This window comes from Mustela lutreola, chromosome 2 (assembly GCF_030435805.1).
Source record: "Mustela lutreola isolate mMusLut2 chromosome 2, mMusLut2.pri, whole genome shotgun sequence".
NCBI classification, from domain to species: Eukaryota; Metazoa; Chordata; class Mammalia; order Carnivora; family Mustelidae; genus Mustela; species Mustela lutreola.
Genome location: NC_081291.1, coordinates 76,593,132 through 76,616,723, shown reverse-complemented (window position 1 = coordinate 76,616,723; position 23,592 = coordinate 76,593,132). Strand labels below are relative to the sequence as shown.

At 43.1% G+C, this 23,592-nt stretch overlaps 1 protein-coding gene across 4 annotated transcripts in view; it reads right to left on the bottom strand.

Annotated features, from left to right (window-relative positions):
- Positions 1 to 23,592, bottom strand: part of OSBPL10 (oxysterol binding protein like 10) — a 327,328-nt gene that overhangs the window by 48,177 nt on the left and 255,559 nt on the right. For all 4 annotated transcript variants that reach the window (XM_059162392.1, XM_059162393.1, XM_059162395.1 and 1 more), the window contains one exon: positions 17,258 to 17,412. In XM_059162392.1, the coding sequence (XP_059018375.1) occupies positions 17,258 to 17,412 (155 nt within the window). The remainder of the gene's footprint in view (positions 1 to 17,257; positions 17,413 to 23,592) is intronic.

The following is a 23,592-nucleotide window of genomic DNA, read 5'->3' as shown; positions in this document are numbered from 1 at the left end:
TTTATTCAGAGAGTAAACACAATGAAACTCAGGCCAATGGCACTATGTTAGAGAAGGCTTTCAGACTCTACACTTGACGCCACTCATTGTTAGATTGCCTTGCTGTTTCCACAAGTTCTGCACCGGAATACTTGAAAGAGACTGGAAAAAAGATGCAAAGTAATGAGAGCATGCAGAGCTAGCTGTGAAAGAGGCTCTGACTCAGGCCTAGAGAATGTGTGGTTCCCGGACCTGTGGCCTTGGCATGACTGGAAACCTGATGACCAAGACTATCAAGAAAACCATCAGAGATAGCCCAGTCTAGGGGACCGTCCCAGACTTACAGACTCCAACTCTGGGGCCAATGAGTCCAGAGCTGTAGATATTTGGGGTTTTTTTGGCTTCTGTTTTTTAACTGAAGTATAATTTATATATGGTGCAATGAGAGACCTTAGTGTAGAGTATAACATGGGTTATGAGAAACGTATTGCTTTATACCCAACTCTTTTGTTTTGTTTTGTTTTGTTTTACCATCTTAACTGTCCTTAAGTATCATGGTGTTACCTGTATTTACTCTGTTGTACAACAGTTTTCTAGAATTTTTTCTTCTTCCAAACAAACCCTAAGCCCACTGGATAACTTCCCATTTCCTCCCCCATGGCCGCCCCCAGAACAAGTATTCTGCCAAGCCCTCCAGGTGCTTCTGATGCATTCCAGCATTGGAGAAGCACTGCTGTAAACACCAAAGGCCACAGGGGCTGCAGGGGACAGCACAGAAAAGCAAGCAGGCGTATGAGAAGCCTGGAATCCAGGGAAGACAGGCAGGAGATGAGACTACCGGCCCCTCTGGTTCTCCAAACCCAATCCCGAGTGCCTCGTGAGGACACGGCACCGCCTTGAGCACAAAGGAACCCAAGCATGGACAGATGACAACTGTTTTCAAGAACCTGTGTAGGCACAAGATGAAGAAACAAACCATCTTTTCTCAACATTAGATCAGGTTCTGGAAATTCCACATGACAACCCAAAAACAGAAATGGAAAGCTATAAACTTTGATGGGAAGAGGGCGATGGTATTTTCATCAGTGGCCCCACCAGGCGGTCCTTTTATTCTGACTCTGAATTTCATCCGTCCATTTTAATCATTTATGCCTCTCATTTAGAAAATCCCAACTGATTCTTTCCCATGGAAATCTTGGAAGGGTTTGATAACACAAAGGAAATAACCAGGGGCACTGCAAACCACAGAACAGTTTTGATTTACAAGTCATTAAAAGCATGAGGCATTTACTGTTCTTTGCAGGCAAAAAGGGCCTGCATCATGAATAATGGAAAAAGCAAAGTGCATCAAGGACTCCTCTGCAGACACTGTTCTCTGCAGGCCATACACACCCACGTTCACCGAGGATTTCCTGTGTCCCGAGGCACCTATCAGGATGTACACCACGCATCCCAGCCCTCCAGGATCTAAATCATGCAAATCTACGCCATTTCACTCCAAAAGGCCGAGTTTCCGGATTATTATTTCCTGACTCTCAAAGACAGCCAATGATTTAGTGCTGTAAGCACATCAGGAATTTTAGAAACAACGCAAAGCTTGGGCAATTTTGGACTTTTCCCTTAACTTAAAAAGAGTTCTAGTCTATTTCCATGACATCCAGATTTTGTAACTACTAACGAACAGAAAAGCATCTGGGAAGAACAGGTGGATAGTGTTTTGTAGGGAAAAAAGAAAGAAACCAGAACAAAACCACCACAGCTCTTAATTCTACCATGAGGAAGCAGCAATGAGACACTATTAAAGCTACAATCTCCAAATCCCACTCAATACCTTCTGGCTCAAATAGCAGGCATTTCCTCTGCTTCTTAATTTGCATTATGTTATGTCCATTTCTCTAGCTACTGTGACCAAGGGTATTCAAAGGAAGTTTCTTTCTACTTTTATTCACATGTGAATTGATACTTAGGCTCTAAGAGGGTAATTGTAACCGTTCATATTTTCCCCGTTATTCCCACCACCATAAAATCCAAATGAGGCTTACTATGTCTTCTACTTGAAAACCTGTCACGTTATCGCACTCTGCATTGCCCCATTTTCAAATGCTTCATTCAGTGAAAACTTCAAAGGCAAATTTGTGAGACAGCTGTAGTCACCCTAGGGGACTGTGAACACGTGCGGTGAGCACTATTAATGATCAGAACTGTGGGTTATCATGTTTAGCACAAAAAGAAGACAGTGAATTTTAAGGTGTAAATGTACTCTGATGAGACCGACACTCTTCTAAATACTAAGCCCCTGTTTTCGTTGGTTGTTTTGTTTTGTTTTCTTTTTAAGCTCACCCTGATGCTGTTTCCACTCCTCCTATAAAACCCAGCCGGCTACCCGGGATCTCGAAGCTAGGTTTTCTGTTACTCAGGTAGACGTTCTGACAAATGTTGTACTCCTGTACACTAAGTCTTTGTCCCATTCATAAAGCATGATCACAAAACAAACACTGCTCATGCAAGTTTAAAAATAACCCATGGTATGTGATGTTCTGCTGAAATTGATATTTAACTGGTTACTTTATCATGCCATCCATAATCTAAAGCCTTCAGAACTGAAAAAATGAATTTCTGATAGTAAGTGCTTCATTTTTTGTTTGTTTTTTGTTTGTTTGTTTTGTTTTAAAGATTTTATTTATTTGACAGAGAGACACAGCGAGAGAGGGAACACAAGCAGGGGGAGTGGAAGAAGGAGAAGCAGGCTTCCTGTCAAGCAGGGAGCCCTATGCAGGGCTCGATCCCAGGACCCAGAGATCATAACCTGAGCCCAAGGCAGATGCTCAACGACTGAGCCACCCAGGTGCCCCTAAGTGCTTCGTTTTTGAGAGATGAACCACTGTTATTCTTTCCAGGTTAATTAGTATTCTGCATAAAACTGTCTTAAAAACCAGCAACGACAGACCCTAGATGGAGAGAGGGGGTCCAAACCAGAGCCAATGTCCACTGAGTCCATCCATACACATTTCCACATTTCCTTCCGAGCAAGGATTAGCAGCAGGGAGGAGATGAGAGCGGGGGTAGCAAGGGCTCCGTGAGCCAATGTTCTTAACGAGAGGACCACTTGGTTCTTGCTAGAATCATGTTTCTAAGACAGACAAGCGTCTGTCTCTGCTCACGGGTATTCCCATAGCTACTGAAACCTCCCTTCAAAACGGCCAACACAAACACAGAGCAATATGCTGGTTCATCCCAGGGGTGTCCCTAGACAGCAACACACACAATTCTGGAGCCTCATTTGAAACTAACACTAGATTACGAAAGGATGTAAGGAAGAGTCTTATTCAACCCGATTCAAGCTAAGGGATCCTCTTCACGGGAAAAGATTCTGCAGTTGTGACTGTAGCCATAATTGCTGCCATTACTTCTTATCTCTGAAGTGCACCCAAGACGTGGACAAAATACTTGGCCCACATTATGAAGAACTAATTGGCTGAATATAAAAAGAATGCTTATAAAATATTAATTAGAAAGTCCAAATGAATTGAAAAATGTGCAAAGGCTGTGAACAAGACACTTAAAACAAGAGAAACACAAATGGCTAAATGTGAAACACATTCTTCACTTCATTCATAGTGTAAAAATAGAAAATTAAAACAAGACACCAATTTTCTCCTAAAATTAAAAACCAGAGGGGAGCCAGGCTTGCTCAGTCAGTGGAATGTGTGACTCTTGATCTCAGTCATGAGTTCAACTCCATGTTGGGCACAGAGCTTAAAGATAAATATTAAAAATAAAATAAAAACTGAAAAGAGGATAGACTCTTGATACTCATTTCTCATGGCAAAAGCATAGGAAAATAGTAGCCCTCACACACGGTTGTGGAAGTATAAATTTGCCTCAGTCTTTGAGAGCAATTTGGTAATACTTAGCAAAATCTTTTTTTTTAAGATTTTACTTATTTATTTGACAGACAGAGATCACAAGTAGGCAGAGAGGCAGGCAGAGAGAGAGGGGCTGAGGGTAGGAAGGAGGCCCCCTGCTGACCAGAGAGCCAGATGTGGGGCTCGATCCCAGGACTCTGGGATCATGACCCAAGCCCAAGGCAAGGCTTTAATCCACTGAGCCACTAAGGTGCCCCCAGCATTTTTAATTCCCACATTTGTTGACTGAATTCCACTTAAATTCCACTGCTAGACAGTTCCGTTGTATGAGACATGGTTGCATTAAGTGTGAAAAATTTGAGCAGAGGGCCCCTGGGTGGCTCAGTCCGTTAAGCATCTGCTCAGGTCATGATCCCAGGATCCCGGCTCAGCGGGGAGCCTGCTTCTCCCTCTCCCTCTGCCCCAACCCCTGCTGGTGCATGCATGCACACTTTCTCAAATAAATAAAAGTCTTTAAAAAAGGAAAAGAAAAACAGGAGCAGAACCTTATTTGTAAAAGAAAAACCGGACAACTAAAGGTCTCTTATTAGGTCTGGTTAAATAAGGCACAGCATTCCCTGAATCATGATACAATCCTAGGGTTGACTGTAACTGTTAAAAGAGATACAATCTCTATACTGACATGGGAACATGTCAAAGATGTACCATCCAATTAAACAGCCACTTTACCTATATATTATCTGTAATTTCATAGTTGTTAAGAATTCCTAAAAGAATATATACACATACACATATATATGCATACACGTACCTTGCTCTCCACCTCACCTTACTTTTGCCCAGTGACCCAGGCCCAAACCGGGCTAGTTGATTTTAGAACTCCTCAAAGAGAACCCAGACAAGACACCAGCAGCAAAAAGGCCTTGATGATTATTAAATTAGCTACATTGGGAAAAGCCTATTTGAGTGAGTCATTAATGAAAGCCCTTTGTAAATCTTGCCTCACCATACAAATGTATTTGTCGTCATTTACATGCAGACTACCCTTTTGAAAGACAAACAAAAGAGAAATGAATCTCCCTTGAGGAACCCAAGATAGCCCAGGAACATAAGCTCTTAGGAGTTTCTCAAGACACTCATATCACAGACAGGGATTAGAAAAGAACAGTGTGAATAAGAGCTTACCACTGAGCATCTACTATGTACCAGGCATTGGGCTGAACACTGCAAGTACGCGATCTCATCTGATTCTAAGCATTTCCACCAGGAAAGGACTCCTATCATTAGTACTGATACCGCCCACCCCCATCGCAGGCAGAGAAAGGGATGGGTTTCAGACTGCCCTGTCACCAGCACGGGCAGGCCTCCCAGAGAGGCGTCCTATCACCACCACCACCACCCAGACCCCCGGGATGGGCAGAGGGAGAAGGACAAGCAGACTCCCCACTGAGCAGGGAGTCTGGGGTGGGGGCAGTGCTCCATCCCAGGGCCCTAAGATCACAACCTGAGACAAAGTCAAGACACTTAGCCCACTGAGCCACCCAAGTACCCCTCATTGTCTTTATTATTATTTTGTACTTTATGTTCTACTGACTGCTTCCTCAAGGAATCTGGGTCCAAAAGGATATAAATCAAAAGCTTGCTTTTGTGAGGCAGGCACTTTGATGTTTTAATAAAGGCTTTCTGGAAGCAACCCTGTGACAACTGTCCCTCAATTTGCCTAGCACAAGAGTCTTCATTCACCTAAGTACAAACCATGATGTCACAGAGCAGCATCTAAAACGGGTGTTTATTTTCCCATTGTGGGATTTTCTATACATAAGCTTGTTCTAAATAAAAGTTTTTAGCTCTAATAATGCATTCGAGCAGAATGCAAAAAGGCAGGTAAACATAAAAGTGGTCCCTTTCCCCTGCTTCCAGAACATGCAATTGGTATCAGTCTACCATGAGAAAACGTCACAATCCCCAACAGAGTCCTTTTCTCCCTGAATTACAGAATATATTTCTTTTTTAAGTCTGAACTACAAGTTGGTCCCGCATTTCAGTACCAAGACAATTGAAAAGAAAGATGTGGAATCTGAAACCCGTTTTCCAAAACACAAGGTCATTCATGGAGGAGGGCCATTTCCGGAGTAATCCACAAAATTCTTTGAAGCTGGTAATGTGGCTTCCATACTCTATGTTCACCAGAAGAAGTTGAGATTTAATACCTCCGCAACATAAATTTTAAAATAGCTTTTAAAAACAAAGTTACATTTCTTATTCTTTTGAAAGGAAAGAAATGGAAGAGATCAAGGAAAATGTGGAGAGCTGTAGGACACTCTGAGGAATAATCCCATGGTTTTAAGGATCTCCAGTTCTGGGCACCTGGGTGGCTCAGTTGGCTGAGCCTTCAGCTGGAGTCCCGGGATCGAGTCTCACGTAGGGCTCCCAGCTCCACGGGGAATCTGCTTCTCTCTCTGACCTTCTCCTCACTCATACTCTCTCTCACTGTCTCTCTCTCTCAAATAAATAAATAAAATATTAAAAAAAAACAATCTCCAATTCTCCAGAATGTTGAATTTCATTTCTTAAAAGGTTATGGTCTCCTTTTCCTCCATGTGTCTGTCCTACTCCCACTCTTCTAATACTTATTCATAATGAGGTCATTTACTGGCATTAGCGTAGCCAATAGAGAGCCAAATGGGACATCAGGACAGTCCAGTATCCACTTAGCTGGCTGTAAGCGGAGGGCGGGGGTGGGGAAAGGATGGGAGAGCACTCTGTGGAAGGAGAAACAAGATGGCGGTGATGGGGTGTCACATGACACCTGACCACACTTGTCACCCCACAGAGCCCATCACATGACCCATGTTGCTTTAATATCCACAAGGGCCAGGGAGAGCTACGGTCCTGAGGTGAACTCGAGAGAGGATGGCCAGCCAACTGGTTACTGGTAAAGTATGTTCATGTGTTAGAGACGTGGTTGTTTGAGTCTTGGATCCACAGAGTCCAAAAAATCACAACCAGGATTTCGTGCTACAGCTTTCTTATTCATGCAGACACACACACAATCTATAGTCTGCCTGGTTAGTAACTCACACCTATCTTCATTACCAAAAACTTTAAAATTTACAATCTGGATTTAGCACCCAGTAAGCCCCCGCACTGTGTAGTTCCACAAACCATCCACAAAATTCAATTCAAATTGCAAAAGGGATACAGAACTCACTGATTAATTCAGGCAAAGCCCAGAGTATATGTGAAAAAAGATTGTACTCTTTTCTTCCATAACATTCTTTCCCCAAGATCATAAATCTCGGGAGCGCTGACTTTCCATCTTAGGAAAGGGAACGTCATCTGAGGCAGTGGATAAATCACCTCGGAGAATAGTTATTCATTGTGGGCAAATAAAAATGTAAGCCAGGCAGATGGTGAAAAGCTCATTGCTCCTGGTATAATTTCATGGGTATAGGCCAGCAAGGGGAAAAGAGGAGTGGGTTGTGAAATCTGGGGCCACTTTATAGGAGGAGAGGAAACACCCCCAAAACCAGAATACTAAAAATTGTCATACCACATCGCTGCAATCTCTTCAACTCTTCTCCTATGGTTCAGATCTGACTTCCTCCCTTCCTGACAACAGCAGTGATAGGAAGGCAGAGAGAGGAGGAAAAAACCCCTACAAAACTCGGTAGGGTTTTAAGCCCCTTCATTCACCGGGTTCAAAGGGCTTAAACTTTTGACTACTGATGCAGAGTAGACTAGATTATACCAGCCGGTATGGAATTTTTTCATATGGCTCCGGCTCACACCTGTCAAATCCAAGGTGGCTCCCTCCCCAACACTCTGGGCGTGGGTGTTTATGTCACAAAGCCACACTGGCTGGCGGGGGAGGGGAGAGAAGGGAGGCAACAGAGTGACCACTCCTAAGGCTACCCCCAAAGACCTGCTTATTCCAATAATGAAACCCTTTAAAAGTCCTCAGACACACACTACCAGCCCCCTTGAAAGTAGATCTGGAACCTTCAGCTATATTCCAACTCTCTCTTATAAAAGCAACACACTTGGCCACCTGGGTGGCTCAGTCGGTTAAGCATCTGACTAGTTCAGTTCAAGTCGTGAGATCCAGCCCCATGTCGGGCTCTACACTCAGTGGGGAGTTTGCTTGAGATTCTCTCTTCCTCTCCCTCCAACCCTTCTCAGCTTCAGGATCTCTCTCTCTCTCTAAAAGACAGAGCAAAACAAAACAACAACAAAAAACACCCAATCAAGAAAACAAAACTTAATTACCACCCACAGAAAGGGAGAGAGGAAGAGAAAGAGAAGTAGGATGGAAGGAGAAACAAGTTCTTGGAAAGGGAGGATAAACCGAAATGAATCCCCCAAAGCTGCAGAGGAAATCACACTGTCCTGCCCTGTAGTAGAAGAGCCCAATGATACCACCAGAAACGGAGCCCTTGAAAAAATGCATACAAGGCTTAGTTCAGTGTAGGTGGTTATATTTGTTGTTGATATGTTAAGAAGAAAGGGCAGAAAAATGTGAAGTTTTTTTTTGTTTTGTTTTGTTTTGTTTTTAACAAGACCAAAAGGTGCTTTTAGCCATGGGAGGCAGAACAAACAGCCTTCTAGAATATCATAAAAGGGCGCCTGGGCGGTTCAGTCATTAAGCATCTGCCTTCCACTCAGGTCATGATCCCATGATCGAGCCCCTCATTGGGCTCCCTGCTCAGCGGGAAACCTGCTTCTCCCTCTCCCACTCCCCCAGCTTGTGTTCCCTCTCTGGCTGTCTCTCTCTCTTTCTGTCAAATAAATAAAATCTTAAAAAAAAAAAAAAAGAATACATAAAAACATGTCTTCAACTTCCATGACATCTCACAGATGATCATCTTATTTGCTACAGGCCACAGGTAGATTTGTAGTCACATACCTCTAGGACCTACACTGTCTAATACTAACCTGGAAATGTCTCTTAGCTATAAACCATTTCTCGGGCTTCTCATCTCAAGACATTTAAAAAAAAAATTCTAACTATTGTGAAATATGCAGGGAGTTAAGAAGCTGGGTATCTTAGTCCACTCAGGCTGCCTTCACAAAATACCATGAACAAGGTGGTGTAAACAAGAGAATTTATTTTCTCACAGTTCTAGAGGCTGGCTGGAAGATGGAGAGCTGGTTCCAGCATGACTGGGTTCTGTGAGAGTGCCCTTCCTGGTTTGGGGATCCTCACAGGGCAGAGAGAGAGATTTCTCCTCTTACAAGACTCTAGTCCTATTGGATTAGGATCCAGAATGAGGGCCCCACCCTTATGACCTCATTTACCTTAGCTGTGTCCTAAAGACACCACCTCCCTGATACTGTCATATCTGGGGTGATGGCTTCAACACATGAATTTGCAAGGGGAGGTGGGCACAATTCAGTTTCTACTATTAGGTTATGAAAATCTGCTAAACTAAGGAGTCCTCCATTCAATGTCCAGCACACAGTAACTCAATGTTTGATGAATGAAGAGACACCAGAGTAGATGGATAATTACTGTCTTACTATGCTGACACCCAAAGCAAACTTCAGAGGGAGTAGTGTATCTGCACACACAAATAAGAACCTGGAGCCTTCATATTCTTAGTAAGTCCTGAGGGCTTGTTAGCTAAGAGGCATATCTTGTACATTTGCCTGATCGATGGACTACTTTCCTTCCAGACCAAGAGCCAGAAGAGCAGAAGGAAAAAACCCTGATGATCAAGCCATGGCTCATTCTTAGTGTCAGAACCTACAGAGAATGCCCTCAGTGGTTATAGTAAGAGTTCCACATACGATCTCCACTACTACATTCTAGTACTTTGGTATAGGCAGTCAAGGCCAATGGCTAGAAATGGACTGATGAGGTCCTGGAAAGGTCCAGGATGTTCGCCATTAATGAATCTTCTGTCACATCAGTGTATGTAACTCATATGCCACACAATAGTTTAAGCCTACTTCTACCGGGTCTTCCAGAATCTCTAGGGAAGGGTAAGGAATAAGAGATGAGAACATGGAAGAAGCATATCTTTTAGTTAAGAACAGTACACATGGGCCATATCACTAACATTCATTCACCAAATATTTACAGAATGTCTATTAAGTGCCGAGTACTTTCCTGAATATTTTGGAATCTTGAAAGGAGAATCAAAGATAGGGTCTACCCTCAAAGAATCTGGCCTCTAAGATGAAATGGTTGGGTTAGAAAAGTCTTAGGAAGATGGAGATGATATGTGCATGAAGAAAAGGTGTTTGGGGCAGACTGAGGGGTCCAATGGATACCATCTGTTACTGTCCTCTGTATCTGCAGATGCCCTCTTCTTCCTTGTTGAACAGAAAATCAATTTTGAGATTCCTAGGTCTCAAGATCCCTTGACTCAGGTAAGGCACACTTTTCCACGGCCACAGAGAGGCACTCACAATTACTTTGAAGCCATCAAGGAAATCGAGTTGCCATGTTGGAAATACCAACAGCAAGTTATAGCTCTTGCATGGAGGCATGACCCATTTTAGTTACGATATAACAGGAGAAGTATATAGGGGGCAGGGGGGGGGGAGCCACCCTTCCAACATAAAGAGTCTTGAAAACAATAAGTCTTTAGAAGAGCCTCCATCTCTTCCTGAAGGATACCAGTGTGGGGATGTAATGCTTGGCACTGTAGCTGTCACACTGCAATCATGAAGTGACACATATAAGGATAAAAAGCCAACAGCAAGAAGAATAGAAGAAACCCACACATACACATCCATATTTAAGAAGTAATCAACTTTTACATGATTAAAAACACATGAAATGTACCCTGTTAGCAAAGTTTTAGGTGTACAGTACTATTAACTACACACGTGTTGTTGCACAGATTTCTAGAACTTTCCCTTTTGCATGACTGGGTTTCTAAACTCTTTGACTAGCATCTCTTGAGTTCTCCCTCCCCACCACCCCTCTGTCCCCAGCAACAAACAGTCTGCTTCCTGTTTGAGACTGACTCCTCAGACACCTCATATCAACGGAATCATGCAGTATTCGTCCTGTGACCAGCTGACTTCACTCAGCATCATGGTCTCAAGGCTCATCCATGTTGCAGCAAGTGACAGGATTTTATTCTTTCTAAAGGCTGAATACCAGTGCATCAGATGTATATGCCACATTTTCTTTATCCATTCCTTCACTAATGGCCATTTAATCTCTTGATTATTCTGAATAATCATCACTATCTGAGATCCTGGTTTCAAGTCTTTTGGCTACACACACAAAAGTGAGATATCTGGGTCATACAATAGTTCTATTTTTAATTTTTTGAGGAACTTCCAGACGGTTTCCAGAAGCCTGTACCTTTGAGGCCCTCATGAGTTGCTATACCAAACATGTTAGTACTTATTGGCAGAATTCTCACTATGTGAGAAGACTTTATTTATAGCTTGAGCCACTAATTGTTGGATTCTCAGTTTTTGTAACTGAAAAGAACCCTACTAAATACAGGAGATGGTCTGGTGTACAGGAAAGGCACTGGCTTGGGAAAGAGGAAGTCCAGATACCCATCTTGTCTCCCACAGGCCAGTTGTGTGGACTTTCGGCAAGAGTCAGCCACTCTATTTGGAGTGCCATCCATTGGATGGCAACCAATGGAGAGTAGCCATTGGACCCCTAACGATGCCTCTAAGATTAAGTGCTTCAGAGGCCATGATTCAAAGAGGGAAAAAGTCTGTTCTATAGGACCGGGGAAGGAGATACAATCAAACTTGTGACAGGATGGGGAGTGGGGTAGGGAGGGGGAATCTTATCACCCACAAACTTCCTTGTTACAAATTCTAACAAATGTGATCAACATTCCCTGTGTAATGACCGTTTGAAATTCAATTTTGCAGCATTATCACAGAATTCTATAAGGTGATTTTCAACTGCTGTAAGTCAGTGATAGCTGTCTCACTCCTTCATTAAATGGTTGGAATCAAATAAACATGTGTCACGTATTTGAACAAATGCATAAGGCCAAACATTTGTGTTAATTATTCAAAGGTTCAAAACAACATATTACTTGATCTTCCAAAATTTATCACCATCCCATGCCTGATAAATACTCTCAGTCACATCTACTCACACATTTATGTATTACAGAGATGAAGAAATGATAAAAATGGGCTGAGGGGATTATACTGGCCAGGCTTCAACTTGAATGTCAGAGGATGTCGATCTGCCAGCATCCTATGTCATTAAGTGGTTCAAAAGTTCAGTGCTAAAATGACGAATCCACCAAGGGCATAGAAATTCTTCTCAAGGCAAAATTCAGCTGAATCTTTTATATGTGCCTCCCTTCTTTATCCTGCAAAATAACCTCCTCCCTTGGGGGAGAGAAGGAGAGACTGACATGCTTACTTAAAAATCCAATTTTGCAATTTTCTAACTGAAGCTCATTTGGCTAAATGCTAGTGGTCAGTACTTAGGGGCATTATGAGAAGACTCTTTGATCTTGCTAGATTGGGGGTGGGCGCGGTGTATAGGGTATGGGGTCTCTTGATAGCAAATAGTTGCCACTGTAGTTCAGACAATTAACCAGGCAATGTTTATAAAGGAACAATCAAGCCAGGAACTGACAGTGTGTTGTTGTTGGTGTTGTTAAGATTTATTTCTTTTAGACTGGGGGAGAGGTGGGGAGCAGAGGGAGAGAATCTTCAAGCAGACTCCCCACTGAGCATGGAGCCAGAGGCTGGGCTCAGCTATCACAACCCATAAGATCATGACCTGAGCGGAAACCAAGAGTCAAATGTTTAACTGACTGAGGTCCCCTCGGGGTCCCACTGACAGCATGCTCTTGAGGCACAAGCTTTAAAACCCTCTAGTTCAGGGTTTCCAATAGAGAGATAAATAGAACTGACCCTCCATCTTCTCCCTCCAGGACAGGGGTAGGTATCTGAGCACCAAATATTTGCCATATATGATTAATACAACATTATTTTAAATGCTTCCCTTTTTCTACCTTACCCACAGGGTGGGTTTTGAATAAGTTAAGTTTACCAAATGCTCTTCAACTGGTGAATGGATAAAAAACTCTGAATCCAGTGGCTACTATTCAGCAAGAAGAAGACATGGACCACTGACCAACATAACAACATGGATGAATGGCAAAAGCATTCCACAGAACAAAAAGAAGCCCTACTAAAAAGGCTACATACTGTATGATTTCATTTACACAGCACTCCAGAAAAGGCAAAGCTGTATGGACAGAAAACAGAGGAGGACGGCCGAGGGCTTAACTATAAAGGAACACAAGGGAATTTTGGAAAGTGACAGAATTATTCCATATTTTAATGTACTTAAAAGTGATAAAATTGCATTTTAAAGGGGTGACTTTTATTATTTTTGAATTATCCTCAATAAAACTTACTTTTAGAAATATTAAGGTTCCGTCCCTCTAGAATGGTAGGTATACATGGTCACGTTCCCAATCGTCTCCATGCTGCCCTCTACCTTCTGATTCCAATCGTTCACTCACTCTTGATCCACAGCAGGAAATAGAAACCACACCAGGTATTTCAATGAGAAAGGGACTGGGTATGGGAATTAGGTGCTTACAGAATCTCTGAAAGGTATGGAGGAGCAAAGTCCCCCTTCAACTTTTCATTTCAAGGACACAGCATGGTAGGAAGTCATGGTCCCAGGAACTGGCCGCTGCTCCCTGCCCAACAGCATGTCATGTCCGTGCGGGTGAGCCTAAGGCCCCAGGACAATGCATGCGGCCCCCGCAAGTGCCTCAAACACCCACATCCCCCTGACCTTGCCTACTAGTAGCACCAGCAGAGGAAACCCCGTCTCCATCTCAGCCTTCTAAATCTCACACAGATGCATTTATGGAACCTATCATGAATTCAGAAACACAGCTGTAAGAAATTCGGGGACATGTTGTTGGGTTTCCCATTGGGAGAGTGGAAATGAAGGTCAAGAGAGCAAATCCCATCATGGTTCTCCCTGTCGTGGCACAAGGCATCTTCCCGGAAGACAGCATAACACAAACCTTTTTCTGTCTAAATTTAAATTTCAAACGGTGCTAAGAGACTTGAAAAATTGTTCTGCTAATGGTTAAAACCAAGATCCTAACTCATTTCATTATGGAAGAATATTTCATTTTCACATATAGTTAGTTCTAGACCCAGCAGAATAAAAATTTTAAGATCACTGCATTTGATAACAGAGCCAACCACAGTTCTGCTCTAACTCATGTATTAAATACACATTGGTCTTTGAGTTTTTTTCTGCTGGGAATTAAACAGATGAAGCTTGAAAATGCATTAATTTTCCAGGTATCTGTAAGTTGTTTTACAGTAAAGCCAGCACTAGGGTAGGGAGTCTGACACTGTGATTTATAACAAGAAATATGTATCTGGTTTTGTCCCCATTCCTGGCACAGTGCTCCTGAAACTCTAGGAATTCCTGAAAGGATGAGAGAGGATGAAGGTGTCTTTTGTTATATTAATGAGTGACCTTTAGAAGCCCCTAGGTAACCTAAGTATAGGGACCGTTTCCAGTGGAACTAACACTGTGACTAGAGAGGGGTACAACTTTCAGTCCCACCCCAACTTCCAGGAGGCAGGGGTGGGGCTGGAGACAGAGTTCAGTCACCAAAGATTTAATCAATCTTGCCTCTGGAATGAAGCTTCCAGAAAACTCCAAAACAATCGGGTTCAGAGAGCTTCCAGCTTGGTGAACATGGAGAGGTGTTGCAAGAGAGGTGCTGGGGAGGGCATGGCAGCTCATGCGCCTTCCCCAAGCATCTCTTCCCTTTGTTCCTGAATTATAACCTCTTATAATAAACTGGGAAGTGTTTCTCTGAGTTCTGCGAGCCACTAGAGCAATTATTCAAACCCAAGATGGGGGCCATGAGAACCACTGATCTACAGCCCGTTGGTCAGAAGTACACATGACCTGAACTTGTGATTGGCTGAAAGTGTGGGGGGCAGGAGGGGGAGGCAGAAGAGTCTTGTGAGGCTGAGCCCTCAGCCTCTGGGATCTGAAACTCCCCAGGTAGACCATGTCAGAGCTGAACGGAACAGTAGGATGCCCAGTCTGTGTCCAGTGAGAACTGGAGTGAGTCAAATTGCTTGATGGTATTAAAAAAGCACACACCTGTCAGAGGGAGGTATATGATTTATATCCTAATTATTGTTTCTAAAGATTTAACACGAGCAACAAACCAGAAGAAAATAGTGTGCTCAGCGAAAGTGCCACAGTAACTATGATCCTGAGTTTCACCAGCGATCACTCACATAGTAACTCTATTCTCTATATCGAAGGGTTAAGGAACATATTCATAAGGAATTTTTAGCCTCTAGGAATTTCACTTCCTCCTTGGGTTATTTCTCCAAATTCTACAAAAAGGAGGTAATGGCAACATTTTCCTTTTTTCTGACAGGAAAAGGACAGGGTCAATATTGCTAGCTTCTTCAGTTCTTAAAACAAAAACAAAAAGTGACAAAGCATAATGACCTGAAGTAAAAATAGTATCTAACTAACAAGCGCTGTTGGGGTTGTGAGAAGCAGCTACCAGAGCCGTCGCTAGAAAGAAAATGAAAAGGAGTCTCGTACTTTGCCTTCTCCAAAAACCATCAAAACACCACCATGTCCTCATTAAGTCCTCACTGCTATGAAGACTCCCCCATAAACGTCTTACACCATTCTCACTGGGGTAAAGGTAATACGACAACCTATGCTGCTAACTAATGCTGTTCCTAACTCCAGGGTAAGTTCTTCCTAGTTCTTCTCCTTCGAAGTACTATTAAAAGTTGAACTTGGGAGCTAGTTATTTCTTGTGGACAATCATACACTCTTCTGCCAAGGCCAGTGACCACTAAAGCAAAGGGGGCAACAATTTTAAGTTAAAAGGACAGCCCTGGCCTCTCGAGCTTTAGCGTAACAGGAGGTGCTCTCAGGGAAAAGCAGAAGAAACTTGAAGAAGGATTCACAGATGGGAACGGCACCAGTCCTAATAAGTAAGCTTCTTAGGTTACGGCTTCTGTTGGGTTTTGCCCAAGAATGCTGCCAGGAATGAGATCCTACAAAGTTGTTACTAAAGATCTAATGACATATTTCCTTACTCTTAATTTTTCCCTAGAGCTAGACTTTAAATGTATTTATTATGATGTGAACTTCCAAAGGTTCTCTGCCAAGGGAATGGAGGATATTATTGTAGGTTTCAACTCTTGAGCGGCTAAGCACCCACCGTCAAATGTCACCCCACCCAAGACTCTCTGAAGAACAACAGGGAGACAGGGCTCCTACCATTTACTCCATCACCAACTCACCTGCCAGTTCATCTACACATCAGCTTCAAGTGTTTTCAACCTGAAATTCCTGGTACAGGTAAAGGGAAGTGCCTCGGAGAATCTCACGTCCCCTACTCGTTTCATACCCTGCGAAGGCACCTTAGAGATGCGAATGGAATGCCTGTAGTCAGGCTGATCCTACCTCCGTAAGAGCCAAGCTACCAAAGTCCCTGTCCCAGAATGTAATTATGGGAAGCCTGGAAAAAATTTTCAGTTGATAACCAAGATAACTGTTGGACCCAGGCAGCTGCCTTGGGGCTCTCGACCTTCCCCAGGAGATTTTATGAGCACCATACATGTTTCAGGCTAAGGGCGTTCAGCTAGAATTAAGAACAACCTCTAACACGTGGATCTGGTACAGCTCCGCCTAGTTCACAAGGTCACGTAGACAGAACGTGCGCATCAAAATAAAAAGAAAATACAGAAGTTCCCTCGAGACACAAAGGAACACGCTGCATCTGGCTTCCTTCCAGCAGCCACTTGGGAGGCACGGTTAGTGGGGAGAGGCGTGTGGGCAGAGGGCAGTCCAGGGAGCCTGCGGAAGCCAGGCCAGTCAGGAAGCTCTGCAGGGGCTGTCCCCACCCCAACCTGGCAGGGCACGGGTCCCCTGCAGCTGGAGGGGAGGCCCAGGAGTCTCAGCCATGGCCCCGGGGCAGGTGGGGGCAGGGACACTGGTCTGGCTCTGGAACATGCAGAGGTCGAGCATGTGAGGCGGGAGCTCATGTTAGCACGAACCACACCAAGAAGCCATTATTCAGGGGAGCGACAATATATTGTAACTGCTCCCGGCATGTCAACAGGCATCATTTTAATGGGCGCATTTGAATTTCTCCCACTTGAAGTTAAAACGACTCCCATTTCGATGAAAATAGGAGATTTCCTCATTGGAAAGATCACATTTCAGCCGTGGCAGCTGCCAGACACGAGAACAGAAGTGCCAGGCATGCCCAGAGCCGATTTTGTCTCTCCAGGCAAGGCTCCCATTTTATAATTTGTCTCCTCTTCAAACAAAGAGAGGAGCAAGTTACAAATATAATGATTACGTTTCTGAACAAGCGAGAACACAAGCCACAGGAGTGCTAAGAGAGAACTAACGGCTCGCTTACCTCGGGCTCCGGCGGCAAGCTTTGCTCATCTTCAGCGGAGTTTGGTAAAATCGCCCAGGTTATGTTGGCACTGGCTGATGGTAAAGAGCCAAGTGTCCCATTTTTCAGCTGCTCTGTGGAATGTGACTTGGGCCCGTGCCATCCCAGGATGTTTTCTGCAATAAAGACCTAGAATGATGCCAAGTATTTTCCAATTTAAACATTTACAGCTCAAAAAATATCTGTAACCCACTGTATAAGGAGACAGACTTGAAATGGGCCCAGTTTGGAGTGGACTGTGGTAAATTTAAGTGGGCTTGTTCTGAACGAGGTACCAAGTGTGGATACGGATCTGTTTATAAATTAGTCCCTATATGATGCCAGTGACCAGAATCACCATAGGCTGTTTCTTTCCCCATCCGTGGGGTTGGGAGGGGGAAGGCGTGTCATATTCACCAAAGCCAGATTTTAAGTGTTTTTCTTAATTTCTAAGAAAAAAATATTTACCTAAAGATATTTATCATTAAGACATTAGAATAAACAACAAATCAAACTTTATCAGGAAGGGGTTGCTCAGATTGTGGTTTAATTGCCAATCGCATGACCATAGCTCTGAAAAGTGGCCGGCATCATGTGGCCCCCCTCCGTGACTGCTGGGGCAGAAGTCAGGAAGTCCCATAACAAAGGACATGTGTTCATTCCATTCTAGCAAGAAACACATTTATAAACACCAGTCGGATAAACCAAAAGCATTTTTCTGATTCTCCCTCAACCCTGGGGTGGGGGGCGGAGGAGACAAAGACTTCCTTAACTGTAATCCTGTTTATTTATTTTGGAGTCAGATGTTATGCTTATTAGTGGGGACAGGAGTAAACACAGGGGATTCCTTTCCCAATTCCACCACTGGAGTAAGAATAGGTCTCAATCTCAGCTGACTCTCCCCCTGAAGACTGTGTTCTCTGTCTCAGAGCAAAGATAAGGGATGAAGAAAAGGTAGACTGAAAGTGGATGCTGCTTTACATGAACTAGAACTTGACCAGCAGGGTCTCTGATGTTCTATCAGGAAAGTAATCCTATCCATTAGCCTTTTCCTTAGAGTTACTCCAAGAAAAATCTACAAGTATCCCAGACATTTAATACCTTGGGAGACTCTAGTTGGTGGAAACAAAGTAACAGAGCCAGCTGAGATGGCTGCATGGGTTCTGAGAGTGTGTGTTCCTCTCCAACACAAGCATATTTTTAGGCAGAAATTTTTTTTTAAGAAACATCAAGTGTTAGATCACACAGCTGTGGCTTAAAAGCCTCAAGTGGCTTCTCATGGCAACTGGAACGCTGTCCAGCTGCCTGGCTAGTAAGACCGTCCAGTCTCATTTCATTTTCTCCTCATTGCTCACTGCGCTCAAGTCATGCTGGTAGTTTTTCCATTCTCCCAGTGAGCCAAGTTCACTCAGGTCAAGAGCCTTTGGGCCACACCCTTCCATCTGCTCTGAACGCCACCACCTCCCCCTGCCCCCAACCCCCACCCTGCCGTTCTTCTACATGGGGGAAAGGCCTCCTCCATAAACCCAGTTCACTCAAATATCACTTGATCAGAGAAGCTCGCGGGGAGCTTCCCAGCCAAAGCACTGCTCCAAAGGCACGCCCCGTCCCATTGGTCAGTTTTCTGTCTTCACAGCACTCAGTGCGATCTGAACTCACCCTGCTCATTAGTTGGTCTACTGTGTTTCTCTTCTCCCCTAAAACGTCAGCTCCCATAAGCAGAGACAGTATTGCCCTTGCTCATGTCTGGGTCTCCAGAACCTAGAATACGGTCTGGCATAGAGAATGCACTCAATAATTATGTGCCAAAATGAATGAATGACTATTAAGATTTCTTTTTCTCAAGATTTTATTTCTTTGATAGAGACACAGTGAGAGCAAGAACACAAGCAGGGGGAGTGGGAGAGAGAGAAGCAGGCTCCCCGCTGAGCAGGGAGCCTAATACGGGGCTCAATCTCAGGACCCTGTGATCATGACCCCAGCTGAAGGCAGTCACTTAACGAATGAGCCACTCAGGTGCCCTGACTATTAAGATTTTTATAGACAGGGACTCCTGAGTGGCTTAATAGTTAAGCATCTGCCTTCAGCCCCGTATTAGACTCCCTGCTCAGTAGAGAGCCTGCTTCTCCCTCTGCCTGCTGCGCCCTGTGTTTGTGCACTCTCTCTCCCTCTCTCTCTCTGACCAAAAAAAAAAAAAAAAAGATTTCAAAAGGAATGTGTATTTAATGACTTCTTAAAAATTAAGAAATGAGAGATGGCAAAAAGGGAGAAAGTAGGGGCACCTGGGTAGCTCAGTGGGTTAAACCCTCTGCTTTCAGCTCAGGTCATGATCCCAGGGTCCTGGGATCCAGCCCCGCATCGGACTCTCTGCTCAGCAGGGAGCCTGCTTCCTCCTCTCTCTCTGCCTGCCTCTCTGCCGACTTGTGATCTCTGTCTGTCAGATAAGTAAATAAAATATTAAAAAAAAAAAAAAGGGAGAAAGTAGAATGAAGGGTGTTTGCAGGTGGCGAGATGGGGACTTAGTGTTTACGAGGTATGGAATGTGTTTCACAAGATAGTGTTCTAGAGGTTGGGTACACAACAATGTGAATGTACTCAACATTCTACTGAGCTATATACTTATAAATGGTTAAAGTGGTACATTTTTGAATGTGTATATTTTATCACATTTTTAAATGGAATCTATATTATCAGTTCTTGATGTCCCTTTAAAAAAGGTGAAAACTCACAATACTAAAATCCAAATTTTAAAAAAGGTGAAAACACACAAGACTAAAATCCATAAGACTAAAATCGGTTCTTGATGTCATTTTTAAAAAGGTGAAAACTCACAATACTAAAATCAAATACTAAAATGGGAAGAATCCTCATAAATAATAAGGCAGATGGGGCTAGACTAAGAAAACCAACCCAAGGTTCAAGACACCAGAATCTGCCATGAGAAAGGTACACCTGTCCTGCTGACCCAACTCCTCACCAACTGCAAGTTGGATTCAGATATTAAATACTGAACATCTGTCTCACCAATACAGGAGGATTACTTTTTCAGGGGTGGGGGGAGAATATATATATATATATATATATATATATATATATATAATATATATGCATGCAAGTAGTAAATTTCTTCTAGAGTAATTAGGAAAGCTTAAAATAGCACTAAGGAAAAGATCTGCTTGCCTAAGTGATGGGGACAATATTCCCTCCATTACTTCCACACCTCAACTCTGTCTCTCCCACCCTCCATACCATCATCATTCAGAGATGATAATCCAGGAGATAATGGGGTAGGAAGGAGAGTCCTGCAGCCAGAACCACACTGCATTCAGGAATAGACACAAACCAGGACAGGAAGAGAGAAGGTACCAATGCATGCTGGGGAATGTAGTTTTCTATATACTCTATGGATTCTGCGTATCAAAGAACCAGTGAGTGAGAACCAGAGAGAAGCCCATCCTAGACCAACCCAGGTGCTCTACCAAATAAATGGTCCCTTAGTTTCCAAGTCTGGATAGGCCTGCTTCATTTGAGGATGAAGGAGGAAAATTCTAACAGAGTAAATGAAATAGAGGTGCCTGGGTGGCTCAGTTGGTTAAGCGTCTCCCTTTGGCTCAGGGCATGATTCCTGGGTCCTAGGATAGAGCCCCATGTGGGGCTCCCTGCTCAGTGGGGAGTCTGCTATTCCCTGTCCCCCTGCTTTTGTGCTCTCTCTTGCTATCTCTCTCTCAAATAAATAAGGAAAATGAAATGAAATTTTAAAACAGAGTAAATGGGATAGATTGTATAGAGTCTGAGAAAAGAAATGGAATGCTCAGAAGCTTAGAGGAGGAATCCATCTCTGAAACTTCTAATGTAAGGCCTTCGGCTCAGGTCATGATCTCAGGGCCATGAAGTTGAGTCCCTTGTTGGCCACCATGTGGAGCCTGCTTAAGATTTCTTCTCCCTCTTCCTTTGCCCCTTCCCAGCTCTGAGCCAAGGAGGGGCAGAGTGAGAGGTAGAGAGAGAATCTTAAGCAGAATGTACAACAGAGATCCAAGAGACCCTGATGGACAGAGATCAGGTCAATAAATCAGAAACAATGACAGAAGAAACAGCCTGACCACAAAAGAGAGCTTGGATGCCGCTGGTACAGTCTACCACTTTTCAGAAAAGACAACAGAGAAAGACACATGTAGACACGGCTTGGCGATTTTTTTTTTCTTGGCTTTTCATTGCTGAAATTTCAAACTCATATGAAAGTAGAGTATAATGAACGCCTAACTCATGAAGTTTGGCAATGTTTTTAAGTAACAAAAATCAAGAGGATATTTTTCCAATCATTTAAGGCAGAAAATTAGACTTGCTTTAGAGGAAAACAAACTAGTTTTGAATTTTTGCTACAACACTAGATGTCAAAAGGTGAATAGGTGAAGAGAGGAATGCAAATAAAAGTCTACAGATTTGGGGTGGGGTGAGGGGCCAAGAGATAATGTTGTCTGTAGCCAAATGATCTTTCCTCTGCGAAGAAGCCCTTGCCAGATAGCAAGGACTAACGTATGCAACTAACATACAGTAACTCATCTAAACTGAAAAATGACCCATGAGGTAGGTCTTACTATTGTTCCCATTTGTCAGATAAAGAAAGAGAGGCACAGGGGTGCCTGGGTGGCTCAGTGGGTTAAAGCCTCTGCCTTCGGCTCAGGTCATGATCTCAGGGTCCTGGGATCAAGCCCTGTATCGGGCTCTCTGCTCGGCGGGGAGCCTGCTTCTCTCTCTCTCTCTCTCTCTCTGCCTGCCTCTCTGCCTACTTGTGATCTCTGTCTGTCAAATAAATAAATAAAATCTTAAAAAAAAAAAAAAAAAGAAAGAAAGAGAGGCACAAATAGCCAATAGGTGGAAGAATCGAGATTAAAACCAAAATAGCCTGGTTCTTGAGCCCAGATTTTTAAACTCTACACACTGTATGTTTTCCCAGAGCACCAAAGAAACTCAGAAAAGTTTCTGCCTTCTGGGGAGAAAAAACTACTTGAAGACATGTACTGACCTATGAAAAAGAGAAGCAGAATCAGGAACTCAAGCCTGGAAAAGTTGTGTATTAAAAGCACTGAACACCATTAAACACAGAACTGAGTCGAGCTGGGATCAGGGGAAGTAAGAAGGACATTCCCCTTGGGTATAATTTTAAAGTGGCACCAACAAGACACTCAGTAATCAAGATAAATTACATTTTCACACAATATTTTTAAAACCAGAATTAATGGAAAAAGTTTTACAAGACTTAGTCTTCCTTGACTCGCTGTGTTGAATCCTGTCTTAATTTAAAATTTTATATTTTATTCATCCTGGATTATTTCTGCATTAATTTTGGTTTAAAGACATGTCATTAAAGCATCATTCATCTTAATTATTTGGCACTCCTTAAATTTATGCTCAAGGTGAGTGTTTCATAGACCTCACCCCAATCCCAGGCCTGGAGTGAACTGAAATAATTTTTCTGAACATAGTTACATGGGCAACCTGGGTGGTTCAGTGGGTTAAAGCCTCCGCCTTCAGCTCAGGTCATGATCTCAGGGTCCTGGGATTGAGCCCCACATCGGGTTCTCTGTTGAGCAGGGAGCCTGCTTCCTCCTCTCCCTCTGCCTGCCTTTCTGCCTACTTGTGATCTCTGTCAAGTAAATAAATAAAAATCTTAAGAAAATATAAAAATAAAATAAAAATAAACATAGTTACATGACTGAATATTAATATTATTTTAAAGAGATTCAATCATTATCAAATTAAGAATTAAATTAGTGTTAAATATTAACAACAGCCCCCGTATTACATTACCAAATATTGGGAAGCTTATCAGAGAAACAGGAAATTAAGTTTTCATCACTAAAGGAGAGAGTCAAAAAAAAGGGTCATCTACCCAGGGGTGCCTGGGTAGCTCAGTGGGTTAAGCCTCTGCCTTCGGCTCAGGTCATGGTCTCAGGGTCCTGGGATTGAGCCCCGCATCAGGCTCTCTGCTGGGCAGGGAGCCTGCTTCCCTTCTCTCTCTTTCTGCTTCTCTGCCTACTTCTGATCCCTCTCTCTCTGTGTCAAATAAATAAAATCTTTAAAAAAGAAGAAGAAGAGGAAGGGTCATTCTTGAGTTTAATGATTAGAAAAATATAGGTTAGGCCTATGTTTACTGTAGCATTATTTACAATAGCCAAATTATGGAAGTAGCCCAAGTGCCCATCTATAGATGAATGGATAAAGATAATACACATACACACACACACAAATATTACTCAGTCATGAAAGAACGAAATCTTAACATTTGCAACAACATGGATGGAGCTAGACAGTATTAT